The sequence below is a fragment of the Musa acuminata genome, chromosome BXJ3-8, assembly GCF_036884655.1.
Source record: "Musa acuminata AAA Group cultivar baxijiao chromosome BXJ3-8, Cavendish_Baxijiao_AAA, whole genome shotgun sequence".
Classification (NCBI taxonomy): domain Eukaryota; kingdom Viridiplantae; phylum Streptophyta; class Magnoliopsida; order Zingiberales; family Musaceae; genus Musa; species Musa acuminata.
The window spans coordinates 7,548,748-7,569,333 of NC_088356.1; the positions used below are offsets into that span (position 1 = coordinate 7,548,748).

Genomic DNA, 20,586 nt, shown 5'->3' on the forward strand with positions numbered 1-20,586 from the left:
TAATTTGGGTTTTATTATAATTCGGTCGTCATAATTTCTAGAATTTCGAATAGGACAACATCAGGTGCAGAAGCGTAATATTGGGCTTCGTATGGGACGAATAAGTAAAAGCCGCCGATGGAAGCAAGAACGAATGCCTTGCTCTGTTTCCCGGCTCCTGTGGGGCTTATATTCCCTCTCCCTCGTTGCTCAGGAACTACGCTTGGAGCTCCGGCGATGGCGTTCTGGTGGCCGCTGCTCGTCCTCGGTGTCGCCTTCGTGGTATGCCGCTTCCTCCTGATGCTCATTCCCCCTAGCGTCCCCTCCATCGAGGTCGATGCATCCGATGGTACATTCCGCGACTCTCCCTTCATTTTTTCTCTCTTTTCTGCTTTTTATGGGGGGTTGTTTTCGTGATTTCTGTGCTCGGATTGATTCAGTGCTGGAAGATGGGAGCCAGACCAAAGAGAACAGCTTCATATATGTGAGAATCCTTAAATAATGCTATTGCTTCCACATGCATTTTGCTGTTCTTCTGTCGAATCAGCATTCTTTTTTCTGTTTGATTGGATCTGATGCCTGTTATGGCGTTCTCTTATGTTTCATAAACATATAAGGAGTCGAACCGCGGTAGGTTATTATAGGAAAAAGTTCAATTTGCAATGTTACCGTTTTTGAACTTGAGATGCTGCTCTCTAAACATGGAATCCTGTAACTGGATTACCAAACTGTAGTCGATTAAGTTGGAATTCTTGTGGTTTTGCCTCATTTGGCTTCTTTTATTTTAATTTGGTCATAGTTCGTCCCGTTTGTTTGTATTTTTATTAATCAAATATCTGAGAGACTTGAAGCTTAATATATTTGATCTATTGCAGATACCAAGGAAGGGGAGAGTGCCACAAACAGACAAGGTTCAATGCTACGAGCCAGCAACTATGAAATACCTGGGCTTTACCCAAGCTTCAACCCCGGATGAGGTGGATCACACAACTCTGTAGTCCATTCATGGATTCTCTTCACAGTTTGATTTTACGAATTCACCTTTTATTTCTAACAGACATAAAGTTGGCTGGTGGCACAGATATAGCCGTTGATTTCATGATCATGATGATTCTTGATTGTTGTAATTTTGTCAAATAAAGGATATGTGTTAATTATATCTCACTTGCTTAGTCGTGTTGATTCTATCTCACTTTCTTGGTCAAGTTGTTTTCTTCTCTACCAAGATTAATTGCTCTGTGTTAAGCAATTTCTTATTCTTATTTGTCTCTGTCTTTCTCGAGGATAACAATGTATGTTTATTGTTTTTTTCAAAAATGCTGATCTTTTTTACCATACAAAAAAGAACTGGAAGAAAGGATCTCATGCATAGGAACTTTTGTTATCAAATTAAACTTCTGTGATTTAGCTTCCTTCATTCAAAAGGCATCAAGCTCTAGGATCCTAAAGGATGCAGGAAGTTAGAACAGAAGTCCTTAACTTTATGTGTTTATAAATTTTAGTGAAATTAACGTGTTTGTTGTCTTTAGAACTGTCTTTTCAGCTGCATCATATACATTGAATTTTTTTATAATTAGATTCAAATATGATTTTCCCATATGTCCTGTAAATTTGGCTGGGAGACATCATAAGGTTCGTGTGCTTTAGGCTTCACTATTATCTTCTGACTTCTGATAACTATTAATTCTAAACAAGTTAGCTTTGGTTCTTAACTTTTAAATCCTTGGGCATGATATTCAGTATTGTCTTTGTCTTAAATATTGATGAAGATTAGTTTAGAACTCACTTTTGTTGCTTTTTTGCGGATGTTGAAAAGTGTTTCCAAATTATTTGATCAGGTCAAGGAGCATGTTGCACAAGCCAGAGAGGCACAAAAAATATGGGCAAGTAGCAGCTTCCGTAAGAGACGAGAATTCTTGAGAATCCTTCTGAAGTATATAATTGATCATCAGAAGCTTATATGCGAGTGAGGAACAAAATTTGAGTGAAAGCGCTCTCTCTTTCTCTCTCTTCGTAGGGATTTATACATGCTTTCTAGCCTCAAGGGTATTGCTATCGCTTTTCCTCAAAGTTGTTAACATGCAACATGGCATTGAAGGCATTTTAGCTTTAGGAAGTACTGAGCACCTTTTTCAGAACATTTTAAATGTTTATGCTGATATCATATTATGGGACTTTACCATTTTATACTTTTGAAGAACTTGCATTAGGGTGACTGTTTTGAAATGCCCAAATAATTCTGATTGGTCTTACAGCCTACCTTTCTTTTGGGTGGCTTGAGTAGCATAGAACTAAATAACGATTGTGTTTGAATTCCTCGTTTTCAATGGTATCATTCAGTCCTTAAGTTCTTTATAGTTCTCTGTCAATGTGGAACAATGCAACAACCTCATGATTTCTCATTTGTTGTAGGGTATCTTCTAGGGATACTGGAAAGACAATGGTTGATGCTTCTTTAGGAGAGATAATGACAACATGTGAAAAAATAACTTGGCTTCTGGCTGAGGGTGAGAGGTGGCTAAAGCCTGAATACAGGTTAATTCTCATATCTGACTCAACTAAATCTGCATTTCTTTCTTTCTGTTTTTGTCAAATGAATTGTGTCTTTTCAAAATTAGGCTCTTTGATGCAATACAAATGTGTGCTAGTTTGTCTGCTGAAGTTCTAGTTTGGCATGAGCATTTCTTTTAAAATTTGAGTGTTTATTTTCATATTTGTCTTAGTTATTTTTACATAATATTTTTGTTTCGCTTAGTCTTGATTCTTGTGGCACCACATTGAATATTGATTTACCCAAAGTATGCAATACCGTACCATACCGGTGTTTCGAGATTGGCTCGGTACGGTACGGTACCGGCATACCGAGCGGTATACCAAGGTTTACCGAGCTATTTCCTCTTACTGTAGCACTGTCCATCTGGTAGCGGGCGGTCCACGTACCGGTATGCCATTGGACCGGTACGTACCGCCCGTACTAGACGGTACCATTCGAAATTGCATACCATGGATTTACCAGTGATTATGATGATTTATAGTTCTTTTGGAACAAAGAACCTAGATAACCATCTCTACTTTGGTAAAAAAAAAAATGTTTTTGTTACTTGTTTGGTGTAGGCTTATGCAGGACAGATTAGAAAATGGTTGATGAAAGATATTATTTTTCCAATATTACATGCAGAGTGATGGCCAAAACCATTCTCATCTTGTAGAAAATACATATCATTGTGTTTGGAAATAAATAATCTGACTTCAGTGAGAAAAGAAAAAGGGAAAAAAGCATAAACGGAGTCACAAAAAGATAGGGGGTCAAAATATCTGACTTCAGTGAGATCGAGCCTTGGTTCCATGGTAAATTTGCTCCTTTTGTACCCGGGTGATCAGGTTCCAGTCATAAAAACAACTGTTTGCATTCAAGAGCATGGTTGCATAAATTGATCCTCAGTGTTGCATAAATCATTGCCACTGTATCTCTTGGTGGCATGGCTTGACAAATCATTGGACAGACATGGGAACACCGGCAACACAATTAAGTGATGAGGCAACACAACAATAACGATCATAAACATCAAAATACATGCCTTCCCTCAGCTCCTTACAAAGAACTGATGAAAATTCTTTTTCACTTTTCATCGACATTGTTATTATCAAGATCATTGTCCCAGCTGTTCTATCAATATGGGCTGAACCATAAAGCATTACTAAGAACCAGAAAACTTCATGGAATTAGTATCAAATTTTGGTGGCTACTCTAAATTTCTAAAGTTGAGCACAAGTTACTAGCCATGGCAAGTTAAGGCAAGATTTGCCTAAGAATGCAAGGCATACTTGTCAGGAATGTTATACCTTATTGCATTTTAAGCTAAATTTAGTAGCGGTCAAATCAGACTCTAAAATTTCCTTATACTTGGGAACATAGTGGACAACGGCATTCACAAAATTGTTATACAGAGCAATTTTTCTTAGAGAAACAAATTAAGCATTTAACAGAGAATAGATGATATTTCTTCAACTATTTTCTAACTCCAGGTCTTCTGGGCATTCAATGTTGCACAAGAGAGCAAAAGTGGAATTTTATCCCCTCGGGGTAATTGGAGCTATTGTTTCTTGGAATTATCCCTTCCACAATGTTTTCAACCCCATGCTAGCAGCAGTATTCTCAGGAAATGCTGCAGTGATAAAGGTATATTACTTAATTAGGATGTTGTTGCTCCTTCATGATGTTAAGTTACCTTGCAGAACTGTGTACCTGAATATATTTCAGAAATTCTTCAGTTATCATGGTCTTTCTTACAATGTCTGTAAGGTGTGCTTTGCCTTCAAAGGCTAATATACCTTTTAACTTTATGACTTTGTAGTCCTAGATGGTGTCAAATATTAGAAAAATATTGCTTATACTCTACCAAAATTGAAGGAAGTTTTTTGCTTGAACTTTCACCACAATAAACATGTGTTCTATGGAAAATTTTATTCTTGATAGAGTCTTTCTGTTCTACAATGTTTCTAACACAGAAAAGTAGGCTTGGTTTTAGTGCTTCTGTATTTCAGAAATTGTCAAGCTTGCAAAAGAAAACACATTCCCAATGGCTAAAGTTGATATATTAGCCTAATTAATAGTTTTTTTTTCTCTTTAGTGACTTGAGCTGAATGGCATTGATATAGATTTATCTGGACTTCTTTATTCAAGAAGAATTGGTTTTTTAAAGTTAAATGTTTGTTAACATAGATTGCAGTTCAGTTTAATTTTTGTTTATGTGGATCTCCAAATGCAAAGGACACATCTGTTGGTGTGTCTCTCTTGCCTTCTTGTCCGTGTTGTTATTGGTGTTAAACTAAAGTGGGTTACTGCAGTTATCTTCTGATACATTCTTTGCTGGATACATTTTTTTTGTAACCAAGTCATCAAGAGATCACCTCACATGTCTTTGTTACTGAGATAAAGTTTGTGCATACCAAGTTGTTTATATTTCCAACTTCCAAGTATCTGTTGTAGATTATCACCTTTGCATTAGTCTGAAATGGAAAAGTGACTTGCAGGTTTCAGAGCACGCAAGTTGGTCTGGGTTGTTTTATTTCCGAATCATTCAAGCTGCCCTTGCTGCTGTTGGAGCTCCAGAAAATCTGGTTCACATAATAACAGGGTATCCAGACGTTTTCAGGAATTTATAGTTGTGCTGAAAGTGAATCATATACAACTTAATTTAATGCTGCAGCTTTGCTTTTTGCCTACCAGATTTACAGAAACTGGACAAGCTCTTGTATCTTCAGTTGACAAAATAATCTTTGTTGGATCACCTGGAGTAGGCAAGATGGTAATAGCTTACAATTATTGCTGGTAGTTGTCTATTGTCTTCAATTGCTTTTCTTACCTAATGTGTAATTTTTTTTCATGTTTGAGCATCACACACATATAACTGTTCAGCTGCTAAAAGTTTTTATTCTTCAGATTCTGTTATCCGATAATGCATTTGCTAGCTGTTGGTGACTGTGTTTCTCTTGCTTTGGAAGAATCTTAATATTGTCCATCTTCCCAGATATAACTTTCATAACTTCCATTTCGCTGCTCTACTAGCTCTGTATTCAAGTCACTAAGATGTAGAAAAAAAATCATGCTGTTTTTTTTCTAACTCACAGGTTTGCTAGATGACATAATAGAATTTAACTTGACACTGGACAGTCGATTAGAGATATTTATTATGCTCTTTTTGCCTCTTAGTTCTGATTCGTAGAACCTGCAGATTTGATGAGTTGTTCAATTCATGTAGCAGCAACATTTGTACCTAGAAGTTTAGGCTTCTGATCAATATTATCTTGTATAGATGTTAAATAACAAAATTTGTACATGAACTAAACCAAATGTCTCTTCAGGTTCATTAGTTAAAGCTATGGTCTTGGAGTACCATGACTTATGGTTATGAGATCTATTTAATTGTGCTATTCATACTTCTCTTTTTGGCTTTCTTATATCAGATCATGCAGAAGGCTTCTGAGACCTTAATACCAGTCACATTCGTGCTTGGTGGGAAAGATGCTTTTATAGTGTGTGAAGACATAGACTTGCCTACTGTATGAAAATTTCTAATTTTACTCGTGCCCTTTGCAGAAAGCTTGTTTTGTGTTTATAGCTCTTTCCTCTAACATACAGTATTCTTTTCTAAGTGAGGTGTTCTTTGCAAATTGCCAGAGCCCCTAATATGTCTGTAAAAAAATATTTTGATGTTTAGGTTGTGCAAGTTGCCATGAGAGGTGCTCTTCAATCCAGTGGACAAAATTGTGCTGGTGCTGAAAGATTCTATGTTCATGAAAGAATCTATCCTGATTTTGTTGATCAGATAGTCACTCTTGTGAAATCAATTTCTGTTGTAAGTACAAACTGTCTTGCTTAGCAAACAACAGATGAAGTGCAATCTTGTCATTCATTGTGATTTCTAATATTTTCTTTTCTATAGAAGTGATAATGGGAGATCTTTTATATAATTTTTAAAGTATTGGTCGACAAACAGAGATAGTCTTGTTGCTTTCTGAATGAAGGTGCATACTTTGCTTTATCATTAACATCTGTATTCCTAAAAAAGTTGAAATAGGATATCTATTTCGTTCTTTTGTCTGTTACATAAGTTGATGATGAGAGGAATTAAGAGGCATGGTTTCCAGCACTATCTCGATTATTTCAATTGTTACAAAGTCCTTGATGTAAGAAAATGGTCTATGCCAACTTGAAATTTAAGCTTGAACTAGGTGATGCTGCAAGCATTAGTCCTATGAGGCATGGTTTGTGTCTAGTCATGGTTTTTGACTGACCTGAACTGTACACTTCAGTAGTGGACCTAATTTTAGTTTAAGATCACAATGAACTTGGGTCTAATATGACACTTCGGCTCCCATTATCCTTACCAGTCTGACCCTGTGATGCCACCCAATTTCATAATTGGCTTCTTGTAAACATCATCCTTCCTGACTTTAGATTTGAATATCTGAGATAAATTTGGATGAAATTCCCATGTGTTCCTTAGACATGGCTAGAAGTCTTGTGGTTGTTTAAGTTTGAGTAATAAGCCTTAACACGTCCATTTTAGTAGATTTTGTTCATGATAGCAGTATCATAGTGTCATGATAGGTTCCCCTTCCCCGTCTGTGCCTTTTGTGTTATCTGCAGTACAAACAGCCTCTAATGATATCCCAGAGCCATTGTAGGTAATTTGTAGGTCATCATATCTGAAACAGTTTCAGACTGGTTGATAAGTGGAATTTTCCTGGTCAAATTTTGAAATATAACATAGGTTATTTTTTAATTGTAAACATTGTGTAACTACCTGAATTGTCATTTTGGATTATGTAGCACAAGAGCTAGGTGCTTCTTTTTTGTTCAGCAAATTGTTTCGTCATTATAGAATCTGGCTATCAGATGACTAGTCAAAATTTCAGAGGAAATCAAATCCTTTTGTTATTTTATTATCTTTTCTAGGGGCCTCCGCTATCTGGAAGGTATGATATGGGTGCTATATGTGTCCAAGAACACTCTGAAAAGCTTCAGAATCTTGTGAACGATGCTCTGGACAAAGGAGCTGAAATTGTAGGTAGAGGAAACTTTGGCCATCTGGGAGAAGATGCAGTAGATCAATTTTTCCCTCCAACTGTAATAGTAAATGTTGATCATACAATGAAATTGATGCAAGTAGAGGTAACTAAAATCTTTCAAGCATTCACTTGTGTTCCATCATACAGTTTCTAAGTATTTTATCTAACAGACTTTTGGACCAATCATCCCAATCATGAAATTTAGTTCTGATGAAGAGGTTATCAAACTTGCAAATGACTCGAATTATGGTCTTGGTTGTGCTGTTTTCTCTGGGAACCAGAAACGTGCAATTGCAATTGCTTCCCAGTTGCACTGTGGTGTAGCAGCAATCAATGATTTTGCTTCAACTTACATGTGCCAGGTAATTTTTATAATTTGGCATACTTCTGCTCTTGCTTCCTAAGCAAATTTCTTTCTAGTGTTGCCTGAGCATATATCTATACATTATCAAAGCTCACCAAGATACTCCTAGGTACTCGATCTTTTAATGTTTGTCATGTTCATGACAGATATATGTCTCATTTAGTACTCTGTTTTTTTTTCTTTTTGCATGATATTTTTGTATATGTACTTTGGAGATATTTGGACTCGTCTTTTGATTGAATATTTACACATGCTGATGTTCAACTATCATGGAACTTTTATGCTCGGTAGATAATAGAGCGATTTTTCTGAGGAATAGTCTCTTTGATCATATAGCTTGGAGAAAGCAAGGATAAAATTGCTAGAGCATGCACCTGTTGGTACCATGCTGGTTATATATCAGCATAGTGCAGAGGCATACCAATCCATTATGTATGGCAGATTATTGCTGGTGCATATCACACCTTGCCAGTGTGATCAGAGACTCGCATATGCCACTAAAGTGAATTTATATGGTCCATGACTTGCCATGCAGATGCATCGGCAGGGCATTGAAGGACATGTACCATATCAGTGGTTGATTAGCTCAGGCAACAAGGCATATTGATCACTGAAATGAACTAAAAAGTATATTTTCTCCCTAGGTTTTTGGAACTATGGTGAAGGAAACAGGAGGACTCAATGTAGTGACATCTTTCCCCGAGTGGTTGGTATTTAAAGATTTGTTGTGACTTATAGTTGGATGGAACGAGGTACTCTTTCAAGTTCCTGTGGGATCAAAGATTTTCATTGATGAAGTATATTTAACCCAGAAGCTCTGAGGTTTTCATTCAAGAATAGACGGTTTAAAATTCCTGCATTGGTTGGTCTTGAAAGATTTTCATTGGTTGGTATTTAAAGATTTGTTGTGACTTATAGTTGGATGGAAAGAGGTACTCTTTCAAGTTCCTGTGGGATCAAAGATTTTCATTGATGAAGTATATTTAACCCAGAAGCTCTGAGGTTTTCATTCAAGAATAGACAGTTTAAAATTCCTGCATATTTTTATTCAGTTAACGTTACCCAAACTCTGATCTTGTATTGTCATCATGAAAAATTCTCGGTGCAAATATGATCAGACGCATCGGTTTTTCTAACTTCTGCTGTATTGCTTTCACTGTAGTCTTTGCCCTTTGGTGGTGTAAAGCACAGTGGATTTGGAAGATTTGCTGGTGTTGAAGGCTTGCGAGCTTGCTGTCTAGTTAAGTCAGTGGTTGAGGATAGGTGGTGGCCATATATCAAAACCGTGATCCCAAAACCCATCCAGGTCAGCTATAGGAAACCTTGTTACAGGTTAAAGGTGTTGCAGACTTTGCTGAAGCACTTACTGTTTTACATTTTCAACAGTACCCAGTTGCAGAGAATGCCTTTGAGTTTCAAGAATCTCTCGTGGAAGCTCTCTATGGTCTCAATGTGTGGGACAGGCTTCGGGCACTGACCAGTGTAGTGAAGATCATATCAGAAAAAAGTCCTAAGCCCATCAATGCAAAGAAAAGGCAATAACTAGATAAACTAGAGTAAACATGTTCAAGCATGTTTTATGAACTTCACTCGTGTGACACTTTTTATCTTCAGCTGCCGATACCTTGAACTCTGTTCTTGATCTGTGCTGGCATAGATGTGATCCAACTTGTTCTAGTTGTTCATCTGTAGTTGCTATACTATTTACCCTAGAATTGCTTGTGGATCTTTACCTTTCAATGGAAGGATATAAATTCTTGGTTTCAAATTCCAAATTTGCAGACAGGGTTGTCCAGGTAATATGGCTCTTGCCAATACGGAGTCTAGGGCAGATCGATCTCGATGTATGTAACTTTACCACTGCTAGCAGATAAGTTGTTTCCTGACTCGAAGATCGCCTAAATATCAAATGAACGATTTTCCTATGATATGAATGCATCAAAAATCTTAAGATTCTATAAATATTGTAGATGGAATTTCCTTCTTTGGATGTTGAAACACAGTTGAATAACCTGTATTTGGAATGATGTCATATCTTTGGTCGTCATCTTATTTGTTTTTTAATTCATGCCTTTAACTTTTTGTTGCTCCTTTTTTTGGTCAATTTTAAGGAATTTAATTTGAAACGGACTTTCCTTTTTTGAGTCATGCTTCCAATTATCTTTCCTTTTTTTTTGGGTGACCACCCTTTTTTTTCTCTCTATTTTGTTCTTTTACTTGATTTGACTCCAAAAATAAAAGCAATTGGGAATTTTGAAACAAACATACAGCTTTTTAAAATACAAGGGATTTACATGTGGCTAATAAAAGATTACCTCTTATAGTTAGATTTCTTTAGCATTTCGATCTTAGATTAAAATTTTTTTTATTGATATCCCTATAGTTATGAAAATGAAATATTTAACCACATTTGTCTTAATGTCATCGATTTTATCAACGAAAAATACATCACTTGAGAATTATTGATTTTGTTAATAGCAAAATGATTATTTTTGATGGGTGAAAATATAGGGCCATTGGCTTAGGTAGTGAATATAGTCGATATTTGTAGTGAACTGTGAGATTGAGTGCTATGTCCTCTTGGCGACAAAGGGTGAGGACGAGGAGTGGGTGAAGGAGCTCTACTCCCTCACAGTTAAAGAAGGGGAGGCTTTGGGCGAGCTCATCCCTCATGATTGCAGTGTTGACTCCTATTTGCCGTCGATGAGGAAAGCCATGGTGGAGTGGGTTGCTACGCCTTCTTCGCTTTCACGGTGTTGCTTGCTGTTAACTACCTTGATTGGTGCTTCCTATCTTGCGTTGTGGGCGATAGGCTACTCTGACTTTAGGATGACAAGCCATGGATCGATTGATTTACGATCATGGCATGCCTTTCATTGGTAGCAAAGGTGGGGGAGACAAGCAACCCTTTTCAATGAAGGTGGAGGAGGCTTCAGACTAAAGGAGGCCAAGTTGCTCATCGATAGTTGCCCATCTAGCAGTTGCTTTCCTTGTGAAGCCATTTCCGTTGTTATCTCCACCTTTAGGAAAGCAATCAAGGAGGTCGTGGACAAGGCAATGAGGTCATCTTCGAAGATTGATGGTGGTGAGCCTGTTGACGAGGCACAATCGTGGGGTAAGTTAAGATGAGAAGCACTTGAGTTTCACGCCATGGTTGTGGACAAGGCAACGAGGCATAGCCTATCAACGTCGCAATCGTGAGGGACGAGCCCACCCAAAGCCTCCCCTTCTTTGGTCACGAAGGAGCGGAGTACCTTCGCCCACTCCTCCTTATCTTCAACCTCCGCCGCCACGAGGACGGAGCACTTGATCTCACTGTCCTCTGCAAGTTGTAGCATCGACTCTATTTACTATCTAAGCTAATAGCAAAATCAATAAGTCTACATGTTCTATCACATGATATGTCTTCCATCGATAAAACTGATGACGTTAAGGTAAATGGGGTAAAATTTTTCACTTTCATAATTATAAGGATGTCAATGTAAATTTTTTAAGTATAGGGATCAATATGCTAAAGAAGTTTAACAATAAATGATAATATTTAATTAGTCTGATTTACACGAGTTGATCCACAAAAATCAGTATTAGGGAGGATATACATTAATATATGTGTATATATATATATATATATATATATATATATATATATATATATATATATATATATGTACGTATGTACGTATGTACGTACGTACATACATACATATATATATATATAAGAAGCTGAATAAGACCACCACCACAATGGAGATATGTTATATACCAAACTCATCTTTGATACAAAAAAAATTTCAAAAATTGGAAAAAAAATATGTAGTGTGGAAGATAAAAATTTATAATGACAATATTCAATGCAACAATGATATAATACAATAATTCCAAAAGGTGAAACTAGAAAATGTAGCATTAGGAAAAGGACATACATATCCACTATGTCAATAATAATAATAATAATAATAATAATAATAATAACGCATACACAGTCACCCTCACTGCCAGTCTATTGATGCAGTCATAACATAAATGTTTCATTCCTCCTTACAGACGATCGATGGGTGTGAAGGGCACATCTTTGGTACTGGAAACCCGGTATCCTATGAAAATTGCAACACATAGGGAAATTACGGAGAGTAGCATAGCGAAGGCAGTGGCAGCATCCCATGATCCACTCGACGCTCGAGTAACAGATACAGGAGAAGCCAAGGCAATGTCCAGAGGCAGCCAATTACAACTCGCCGAATAATGATCGGATTTACTCCAAGGATTGCCGCTGGTCGGGTACCAGAAGGCCATGGCCACCTTGCTCGCCTGTCCGATTGTGAATTGGACATCCTGCAGCCAAGAGAGTAAATCCGATAGTCTTCCCATTGACATTGGCATCCTAGATCAGGAAATAAGAAGCAATATGAGCAATGGACGTCTCTGCACCTGTTGGAATCGATCCATTGTCCTCAAGGGTCTCGAGAATTCAAAGAAGTAAGTGCCCTTCTCGCCATCTTTTCCATATGGGCTGTCCTCCTCCACCATGCCTGGATGAAACACGGTTGTGTCAGGTCAGATGATGGAGAAAACAACTTGAGCAAAATAGCAGCAAGAGCTGCTCAACAAAGCAATTTAGTAAATCAGTAGCATTACTACGTGTTGCAAATTAAGGGCAAGTTTTACATCTAATGTTCCTGAATGCTGGGCTCGATGTGGTAGATGTTTGAGGCTGTAGCAAGAATCTGTCTTGAACTTATCGAGAAGTGAATACAATCTAGTAAAGGACACTATCAGAAGACAACTTCAAACATGATAAGGAACAAGATCATGAAGCCTTGATCAACACTGAAACAGCAGAAGATATTTGATTGGGACAAAAAAAAAAAAACAAGGAATACAACTTACCTAGGCACCTGAAATCTTAAGTACAGACTAATATGGTAATCATAGTTTGGTGAAAATTCATAAACCTGTGAACTAAACAATTTTTACTCCACCTTAAAAATTTAAATACATGCATCGCACTCTCATTTCCTCCATATTCAAATCCTGTACTATCGTTCAAGGTCTGCAATACTGGTACTCAGCTTGTACTGGACAGTAACATTTTTTTCTATTTTTTTTAGTTGTTCTGAAATTCGATACATATAGGTGTATCATGTGTTTGTATGCTGGTATGGCTCGGACATGTGCCTATTCGGGCTGATAACTCGAAATTAAAATCCTTATTATTGTCATCTTGACATCCTTCCCTCTAACGTACATGTCTGCATTATTGGAATAGCTGTTTTCCAAGACAAACATGATGTAATTAAAATGTCATATTAACATGTGCTCGTGTTACTCGTGTAGTTGTCATACTATAAATAGGAACCTTAGTTAGTTGGCTGTCTATGGGGACGCTAGACTTCTGAGATTGATATTGCAACTAAAATGGTCAGATTTTACTCAAGACTTGAATTTCCTATCCAAGTGGCCTATCGTAATAGCCCTCTAATCTACCATCTGGACTGTTTTTCCGGTTCTCTATGTTTGTATTGTGCTGGAGATCTGGTTCTGGGGTAGTGATCTTCACCTAGGTATTTGAGTTGATTTTTCTTAAAAAAAAATAAATCTGCATTTAACTTTGCTGCCTAATCCTTTGCAGAGCAAGACTGGTCGGCAATCATGCACTGTGCTGCCCTTCAATCATCACATTAAGCACTATATAGTATCGTCACCCAAGAAATAAATTCAAAATGAATATGAAACTGGAAGTCAGGAACAGATATCAAAAAGCTTATCCATGTGCACATCTTGTAGAAAGAATTCAACATATGCGAGTATGACAAATGAAAAATTAGCCGACCATACCTGAATGAAACGTTATACTACTGTGCCACCAAGCTCCTTGCCAATCATTTCGGGCATTCGAAGTATTTGCTGAGATAATGAGGATATTTAGATAAGATGCTTTTGTACAGAAGGAAAAACTGTGAAGGTTGATAAAAAGACAATAATTCTTTGTTAATAATCCATTAAAAAAAGGATAAGAAGAGTCCACAATTTGTTATTTTGGCTGATGCACAGTGCACTTAATTAGCTTAAGACCACAAATAGTATTAATAAAATAAATGTCAATGCATTAAATTAAATGCCTGATAAGGTAAATAAGGATGGGAAAGAAAGACATTAAGGACCATAAACAAATTGCAAACTTAGACAATTCTCACTGACAAGGACAGAAAATAGACAAACACAAGGAAAGCAACAAAAGAAATAGTAAAATGAAGTGATAAAGCATTGTAGGACATCGTGAGATGGACCAACCAAGCTTATGCACGTTAAAAAGAGTCATGCTCAAAAGAGGTCATCTTAAAAGGCAACAAAAGAAGGTTGAACTTAAATGATAGATGTTCAAATTCAAACTGGATAACCCATCTTTTAGAATATAGTCAGGCCCAACTTGTTGGGATCTACAGCTTCCTCTTCTTGTTGTTGAATATTCTGAATCAGAGTATATTCAACCCATATCATGTGCTACCAGTTCCCTTGTAATTTACCAATTCTAAACAGCATAATTACCTTTAGGACCAATTCCATCAAGGTATCGGCAATGAGGGTTCCATGCATATGTATCAACCAGGTGACCGAAACTACAAACACAGAACACAATAGCTCAAAGCCTGACTTGAATTGAATCATTTAGCTAAAATATAACAGATATGGACTACACCTTACCTGTCTTTTCCGGTACCATTTATATTGTCCATGAGATTGCCACCATATAGCCGTCCAGGAATAGCATTGCCAATTGAAAAGTGCATAATGTCCACTTCGTGGCCACGACAGCTATTGGCGGTGCATGTCCCAGGCAAGTCAGAACATCCTCCCATCTAATGTAACAGACCATAACTTTTACACTTACAATTGATGGATAAAAGACAAAAAAAAAGCAAGGATATTTACAGTATCGGGCATCTCAATTGGAAAAAAGAAAATGGAAGCAACGTCTGTATGAAGCTATACAATCATGAACCACTTATGCAACAAATAACACAAAGGAAGGATGGTCACCACAAGTGTTTAAAGTTTAAACCAGAAATAATGTTGAATTTCTTATTCTTTCTGCAAAATTCAACATAACATAGAAGAATAAGTTGCAACCAGAAAACTTACATTCTGATATGTAGCATTCTCCCCAACTTGAAACATGAGAGCAACAGAAGGACATCTATTATTCTCTCTGAACAGCCAAAAGAAAATGAAAAAAAATCATTAGAAAGCATATTGTCCAATTATATACATGTTTGAATATTCGAAGTATTTGATGGAGAGATTTAACAGTTTGTTGTCATAGCACATAGACCCTTGAGTGTGTAACAACATGATGACATGGATTTAAGATAGAATAAAGGAGCTTAAATGGTGCTTATAAAGCAAGTACTGGTATTGGTCCCACCAAAAAAGAAATTTTATAGAATTTAAAAAGGAAGAGCTCAAGGAAAATTGTGCTTTTATGTGATATGTTGCATGGAAACTGATAAAAAAGAGAATGATTTCCAATGAGAATATGTTAATAAAATAATAGGGTGAAAAGGCGATTAAGCTACTTTGCAAGTCTCTCGATACAATGATAACAAAGAAAGAAATAACAGCAGCTAAATTAATGACCTCAAAGTTAGTTGTCCTTTGCCCTGAAACTTGGAGTAGGTGTTCGAAATGATGAAAAGGTTGCACACAAGTAAAGGAGCAATATTTTGATTACGGAAAAATGATATAACAGAACTTGAAGGAATACAGCATAACATCACTCTAGAACAAATAATGACATTGGCAAATTGCCAAACAATTAAACAGAACTTGAAGGAAGAACACTGTAGCAAGCTGATAATCAAATTAAACATTATGAAAAATTAGTTAATGAAAAATTACAAAAACAAAAGAATAAAAGAAATAAAGAAATAAAGGAAAACGCAGGAGGCAAAAAATCTCAAATAATCATATTTATTGCTCAACCACACTAGAAGATAAAACAATTAGTAAGCCATAAAAGCAATAGTTCTTACCCTTTTAGATATGCATACTCCCCATCAACTTGCAGCATGAAGAAAACATTAATACCGTCATGCACAGCCTAAAAAAATTTTGACAAACACAAAAATGAAACAGAACTCATGATGCAGCAAGCTATACTAGCAACACTAACTCGAGCACATGCATATAAATCCAGATTTTGTAGGTAGACTGAAGAAATGGAAGCACAGAACTATGATGAAGTGTTGATATTATTTATACAAAAGGCAGACTTGTACATAAACGAGATTTAAGGAAAAAAAAAACTTCAAAGATATTTTCAAAATTTAAAGCATGACTTGTACAACACACTGAATAGGTAAACAAATTAGACTTAAAATCACTCTTCAGAAAGATCACATTTCTTTGTATAAAGTTGCTTTCTAATTTACATTATAAAATACATAATAATATAATTTCCTGTCAATTAAACAGAGTAAGATATATTTTGGGACACATGAATGATAACTACCATGCCAAAGACCAAAGAAATTAAGGAACATAATGAGAAGCAATCCAAGATGTAACTAACAGCTTAAACAAATTGAATTATGCTACATGTTGGAAGAAAGCAAGAAACCCTAGACATCGCAAACCTACAAGATACAACAATTAACAACATATTGCATACATGTATTCCAGGTCTTAGCAATAGATTAGCAAAAATACATTTTAGTTTCTAGAGAACACATATTTAACGCCAACATTAAAAAAAAAATTCCCTTGTTCCTAAACAACTTCAGATAACAGGACCAGACTTCACATGTCTCTAATTTTTGTGGTAATGAACAAATTGTATCAGAGAGGAAAAAAGGAAAAACTTAGTCCCAGCTCTGCTCACCTCCGAAATCCACAAATCTTCACCGAGCAAAACTGATAGAATAAGGATGCAGCAAAGTAAGTTATTCATTATTATATTACTGAGATTCCCAGTAAAAAGGAGCTATGCATATGAATCAGGATACTGAAGTTGGCTTTTGATATAGTCGCTCCTATTTATGATACTAATGAGTAATGATTGATGTTGACCCCTCCCACCACCACCATGACTAGTGCCAACAGGAGCCTACCTCTGCTGATCTATGTGTCAGAGAATGAACCTTTGATCTGGGGCAAATGCACTTCTATAATCAGAATTGACGTGTAGAATTGCAGTTGATTCTCACATTTGGACTTCTAATCAGAATCTGCTTAGGCACTCACATTTGGACTTGATCAGATACCAAGAGTATAGGACACAAAAAAGATATTACTACAAATTGTTTCCACATATATCTATCATTTTCATCACTTGATTTTTTTAGCCACATACTTGATTGATACCCTAATCTCCAATCTGAATAACTTCCTTAGCCACATACTGAAGTTGCCACCATTTAACAAGTTCCTCAAGAGTAAGGTTTTGTCAGCAGGAAGTAAACAATTGCAAGATTGCTTGTTTCATTCAAGGATCATCAGGCACCAGGTTGCCTATCAAGGCAAGTGACGCCCTTATAAGAGTAAATTGACACACTTATGCATCAATTTCACTCCAATTTTTTGTTTATCGAGTAGATAACCATATGCTCTTATCTTGAATACTTCAGTTTCCACACAGTACAACCACTTTCTTCCGTATACGACTTGGGCCCAACAACTGACATCTTTCATCTGAATAAACTAATCACATGCTTCAAAAGCCTTTATCGGCAGCAGTTATATTATGAAACAATCAAAGGCCATATGAAATCTATAAATCATAGTCTCATAGCAAGATTTTTTTTCTGATAAAATATGATATCAAAATTCAAAATATTAAATTTCAGATATTGGGCGTGGGGATAGTTATTTCAAGAGCTAGTCCTTTCCTGATGCTTTAAATCGAGCATATCAATCCTGCAGGCATAAAAATAACACATGGAATTTCGTTGTCGAATATAATCAAGCACAGAATATGCAGAACCCGAGAAGCCCAAGCGCTAAGCTAAGAATCAAGATACCGACGGGCATGTAAATTATTTTTCCCTCTCAATTCTCTTAAAAGAAATTATAGCTCGACAACAACCTTCTGCACAATCTAAAGTACAGTTTGAAACGATCAGCACTAGCGATTCTTCTTCTTTCCGGCAATTTTGTCACGAAAGCAATCAAATTACCAATAGAATAACCCTTCACATCTAAAAGAAGAGCGAAGAATCGAAGAAAGAAGATGTTTACCCTGACGGACATCCGGCCGCCACCGTAGGCCTTGTCCTCGTCGAAGTCGAGCGCGGGGAGGAGGGCGAACTCAGACGCCTCGATGTCAGTCCAGTCGTCGGCATGGCCGTCGACGGTGATCACCCCGGGCCGGAACTCCGCGGCGACTCGGACATCGGGGCTCGACTCGCAGCTCCCCTCGGCTACCTCGCCATGGTGTTCGTGGGCGCTCCCGAACCGGATCTTCGAGGAGAGGAGGATCGCGGAGAGGACGAGGGCGAGGAGAGAACGAAGCATCGCCGCGGCCAGGAATTGGCAGGGGGAGTTGGCCGCCGAATCGGCGCCTCTGGGGGGACTTTGAAAGACGACCGCCGGATCTGGAAGGCCGCCGACGTCTGAAATGACATTTTAGCCCTCATTTGCTTCTTGATTGATATGAGAATTAACAGGTTGGATTGCAAGCCTGCGGGGGCAAATTTGTGATCTCATAAGTCAAATTCTTCCGTTGACCATAGACCGATCCAAAGTTGCTTGCAAGGAAAAATCAGTACTGCACGGCTAATGAAGACAAATAAACAAAGACCAATTGATGCATGAATTATTAATAATATATCTTATAAGAAAAAGGTCAATTTTCTGAAAACGAAAACCCTATTTTGGTATTCTTTGAATCGGGGCTCGATTTTGAGGAATTCTGACGGAGGGATATGATTTTATGAAATATCACGAATGCCTAATAAAAGAGCGTGATCGAATGATCAGTATGATACTAGCTAATTAACAGGTAAGTCAATCATGTACTGGTAAACCTCATTAAATTGATGTTTGATCCAATGTACTTTAGTGATAATGTATTTAGAAGATCAGACACTAAAATCCGCCAAATGAAATGATGTGAGTAGGTATTAGATCCATATATATTTATTGTGTTTCTTTATATTGTGATTAGATATATTCATTATATTTTTATTTATTATTATCATATCGATTAAACATTAAAGTGCACCAAATCAATCATATTTCACTTGAACTAAAAGTCTCCGCCCAAGTAGTTGGCGTCTTGATGGTGAGGGGAAGGCAAACATTCGATGCCCTGACTCATCTAACTCTTCGTAACGTTGCCATAATGATAGAGACGGTGGAATTCGTTAATATAACGTCACAATGTTCGTCGTAGGTGGTGTGGACTGAAAGCCCGTATCCTCAATATCAAATTATCCAAACTATCCTTATCTTTTTTGAAAATAACGTGATTGCCAACGTCCCATTATCGGAACAAAGCCCGAAGTTATCTAATAGTAAATCTCTACATATAGCTCCTGTATATTAGTATCTCATTGGTAGGAAATAAAGGACATTAGCTTTGACATACTTACCCTATACTCACTTTCACCTAGGTAGTAATGAGGGTACAAGAGCCCACACACCTCTCCTGCCTTGCGCTTGAGTGACGGAGAAGCGACCTTTGACCACCCATCAATCATAGTTTTGGGAAAAGTCGCATGCTCGACTACAAGAAATATTAATCCTTGATGACGAAACTTATCTCTCCATTCTTCAAATAGTGTTAATCCTCGATGGTAAAACTCATCTCTCCATTTTTTTGGTCACTCGATGCAAGCGATCATCACCCTCTTATCCCGTACGGATACTAGTATGGACAAATGATGCTCCTACTATCATCCTTCGCTAATATGAGAAGGTACTAGTTAGCCATCGATATGAATGAGTCCGTAAAGAATCACAGATTAAGACAACAAGTTATCAGCCTCTCGTCATCAACCATTCAAGTATAAAAGCTAGCCACTAGAACCTTAAAAGGAGGTGAAATTTTTTTTTACTATTATATTCCCACTACTAACTTTACAATCGAAGGGGTTTGATCGAAAATTTCCTCTTAACAGTTTATCTTAATTCATTTTCAAAACCTCGAGAAAGTTTAAAACCACATCGGCTCGGCACAAAGTCTACCTTCAATGAATAATTAGCATATTGGGAGGGCACCAGCTAGTCTTTCCTTCATTCCAACCATCCCTCAAGACTATCACGTGGGTCTTCAAGATGAGTTTGCGTCTTCGGAACATAGTCAAATCGTGTCGACTCTCCAATTAATTACATAAAGACAATAAGCAAATGAAAACTATTATTTAGGTGGATTTTAAGGCATTTAATGTGACACAAATCTCATCAAACGAATATTAACACAACAAGAGTTAACTCTTCTCGCCCAACTTGATCTGAAGATTCATCACGCTCATGTGATATATCCTCCAACAAGACCAACATGACGGCGCGAAAGTTAATGCATTTAAAATAGGGGCATTTATGTCTTTTGAGTCGCTTTTCCTGCCCACCTACTCTCCGCCAAAGGCCGCGCGCCCGCTTTCCCTTCTCAACCATATTGGTGGGCGGGACTTTACCGGTTCGGCCTCCGAACCCGACCAACCCAACCGGAA

At 37.2% G+C, this 20,586-nt stretch overlaps 2 protein-coding genes across 4 annotated transcripts; one reads left to right on the forward strand and one right to left on the reverse strand.

The window, feature by feature from the left end:
• Nucleotides 1-137: 137 nt before the first annotated feature.
• Nucleotides 138-9,686, forward strand: LOC135645457 (aldehyde dehydrogenase 22A1-like). Of its 3 annotated transcripts, XM_065163847.1 has the most exons (14): nt 138-328; nt 420-463; nt 855-956; nt 1,818-1,945; nt 2,392-2,514; nt 4,006-4,159; nt 5,014-5,117; nt 5,210-5,288; nt 5,947-6,042; nt 6,201-6,338; nt 7,442-7,657; nt 7,725-7,916; nt 9,081-9,224; nt 9,305-9,686. In XM_065163847.1, the coding sequence occupies exons 1-14, from the start codon at nt 217-219 to the stop codon at nt 9,458-9,460; spliced, it is 1,788 nt and encodes a 595-aa protein (XP_065019919.1). In that variant the 5' UTR covers nt 138-216; the 3' UTR covers nt 9,461-9,686. The 3 variants fall into 3 exon arrangements, with proteins under 3 accessions (XP_065019919.1, XP_065019920.1, XP_065019921.1); XM_065163848.1 differs by lacking the exon at nt 5,947-6,042; XM_065163849.1 differs by lacking the exon at nt 420-463 and having other exon boundaries at nt 172-328.
• A 2,046-nt stretch (nt 9,687-11,732) lies between these two features.
• On the reverse strand, nt 11,733-18,497 carry LOC103993326 (uncharacterized). The gene is made up of 8 exons (XM_009413351.3): nt 18,152-18,497; nt 15,949-16,016; nt 15,059-15,125; nt 14,621-14,775; nt 14,465-14,535; nt 13,754-13,822; nt 12,347-12,447; nt 11,733-12,250 (listed from the first exon to the last, which is right to left on the reverse strand). The coding sequence occupies exons 1-8, from the start codon at nt 18,425-18,427 to the stop codon at nt 11,957-11,959; spliced, it is 1,101 nt and encodes a 366-aa protein (XP_009411626.2). The 5' UTR covers nt 18,428-18,497; the 3' UTR covers nt 11,733-11,956.
• Nucleotides 18,498-20,586: the final 2,089 nt, after the last annotated feature.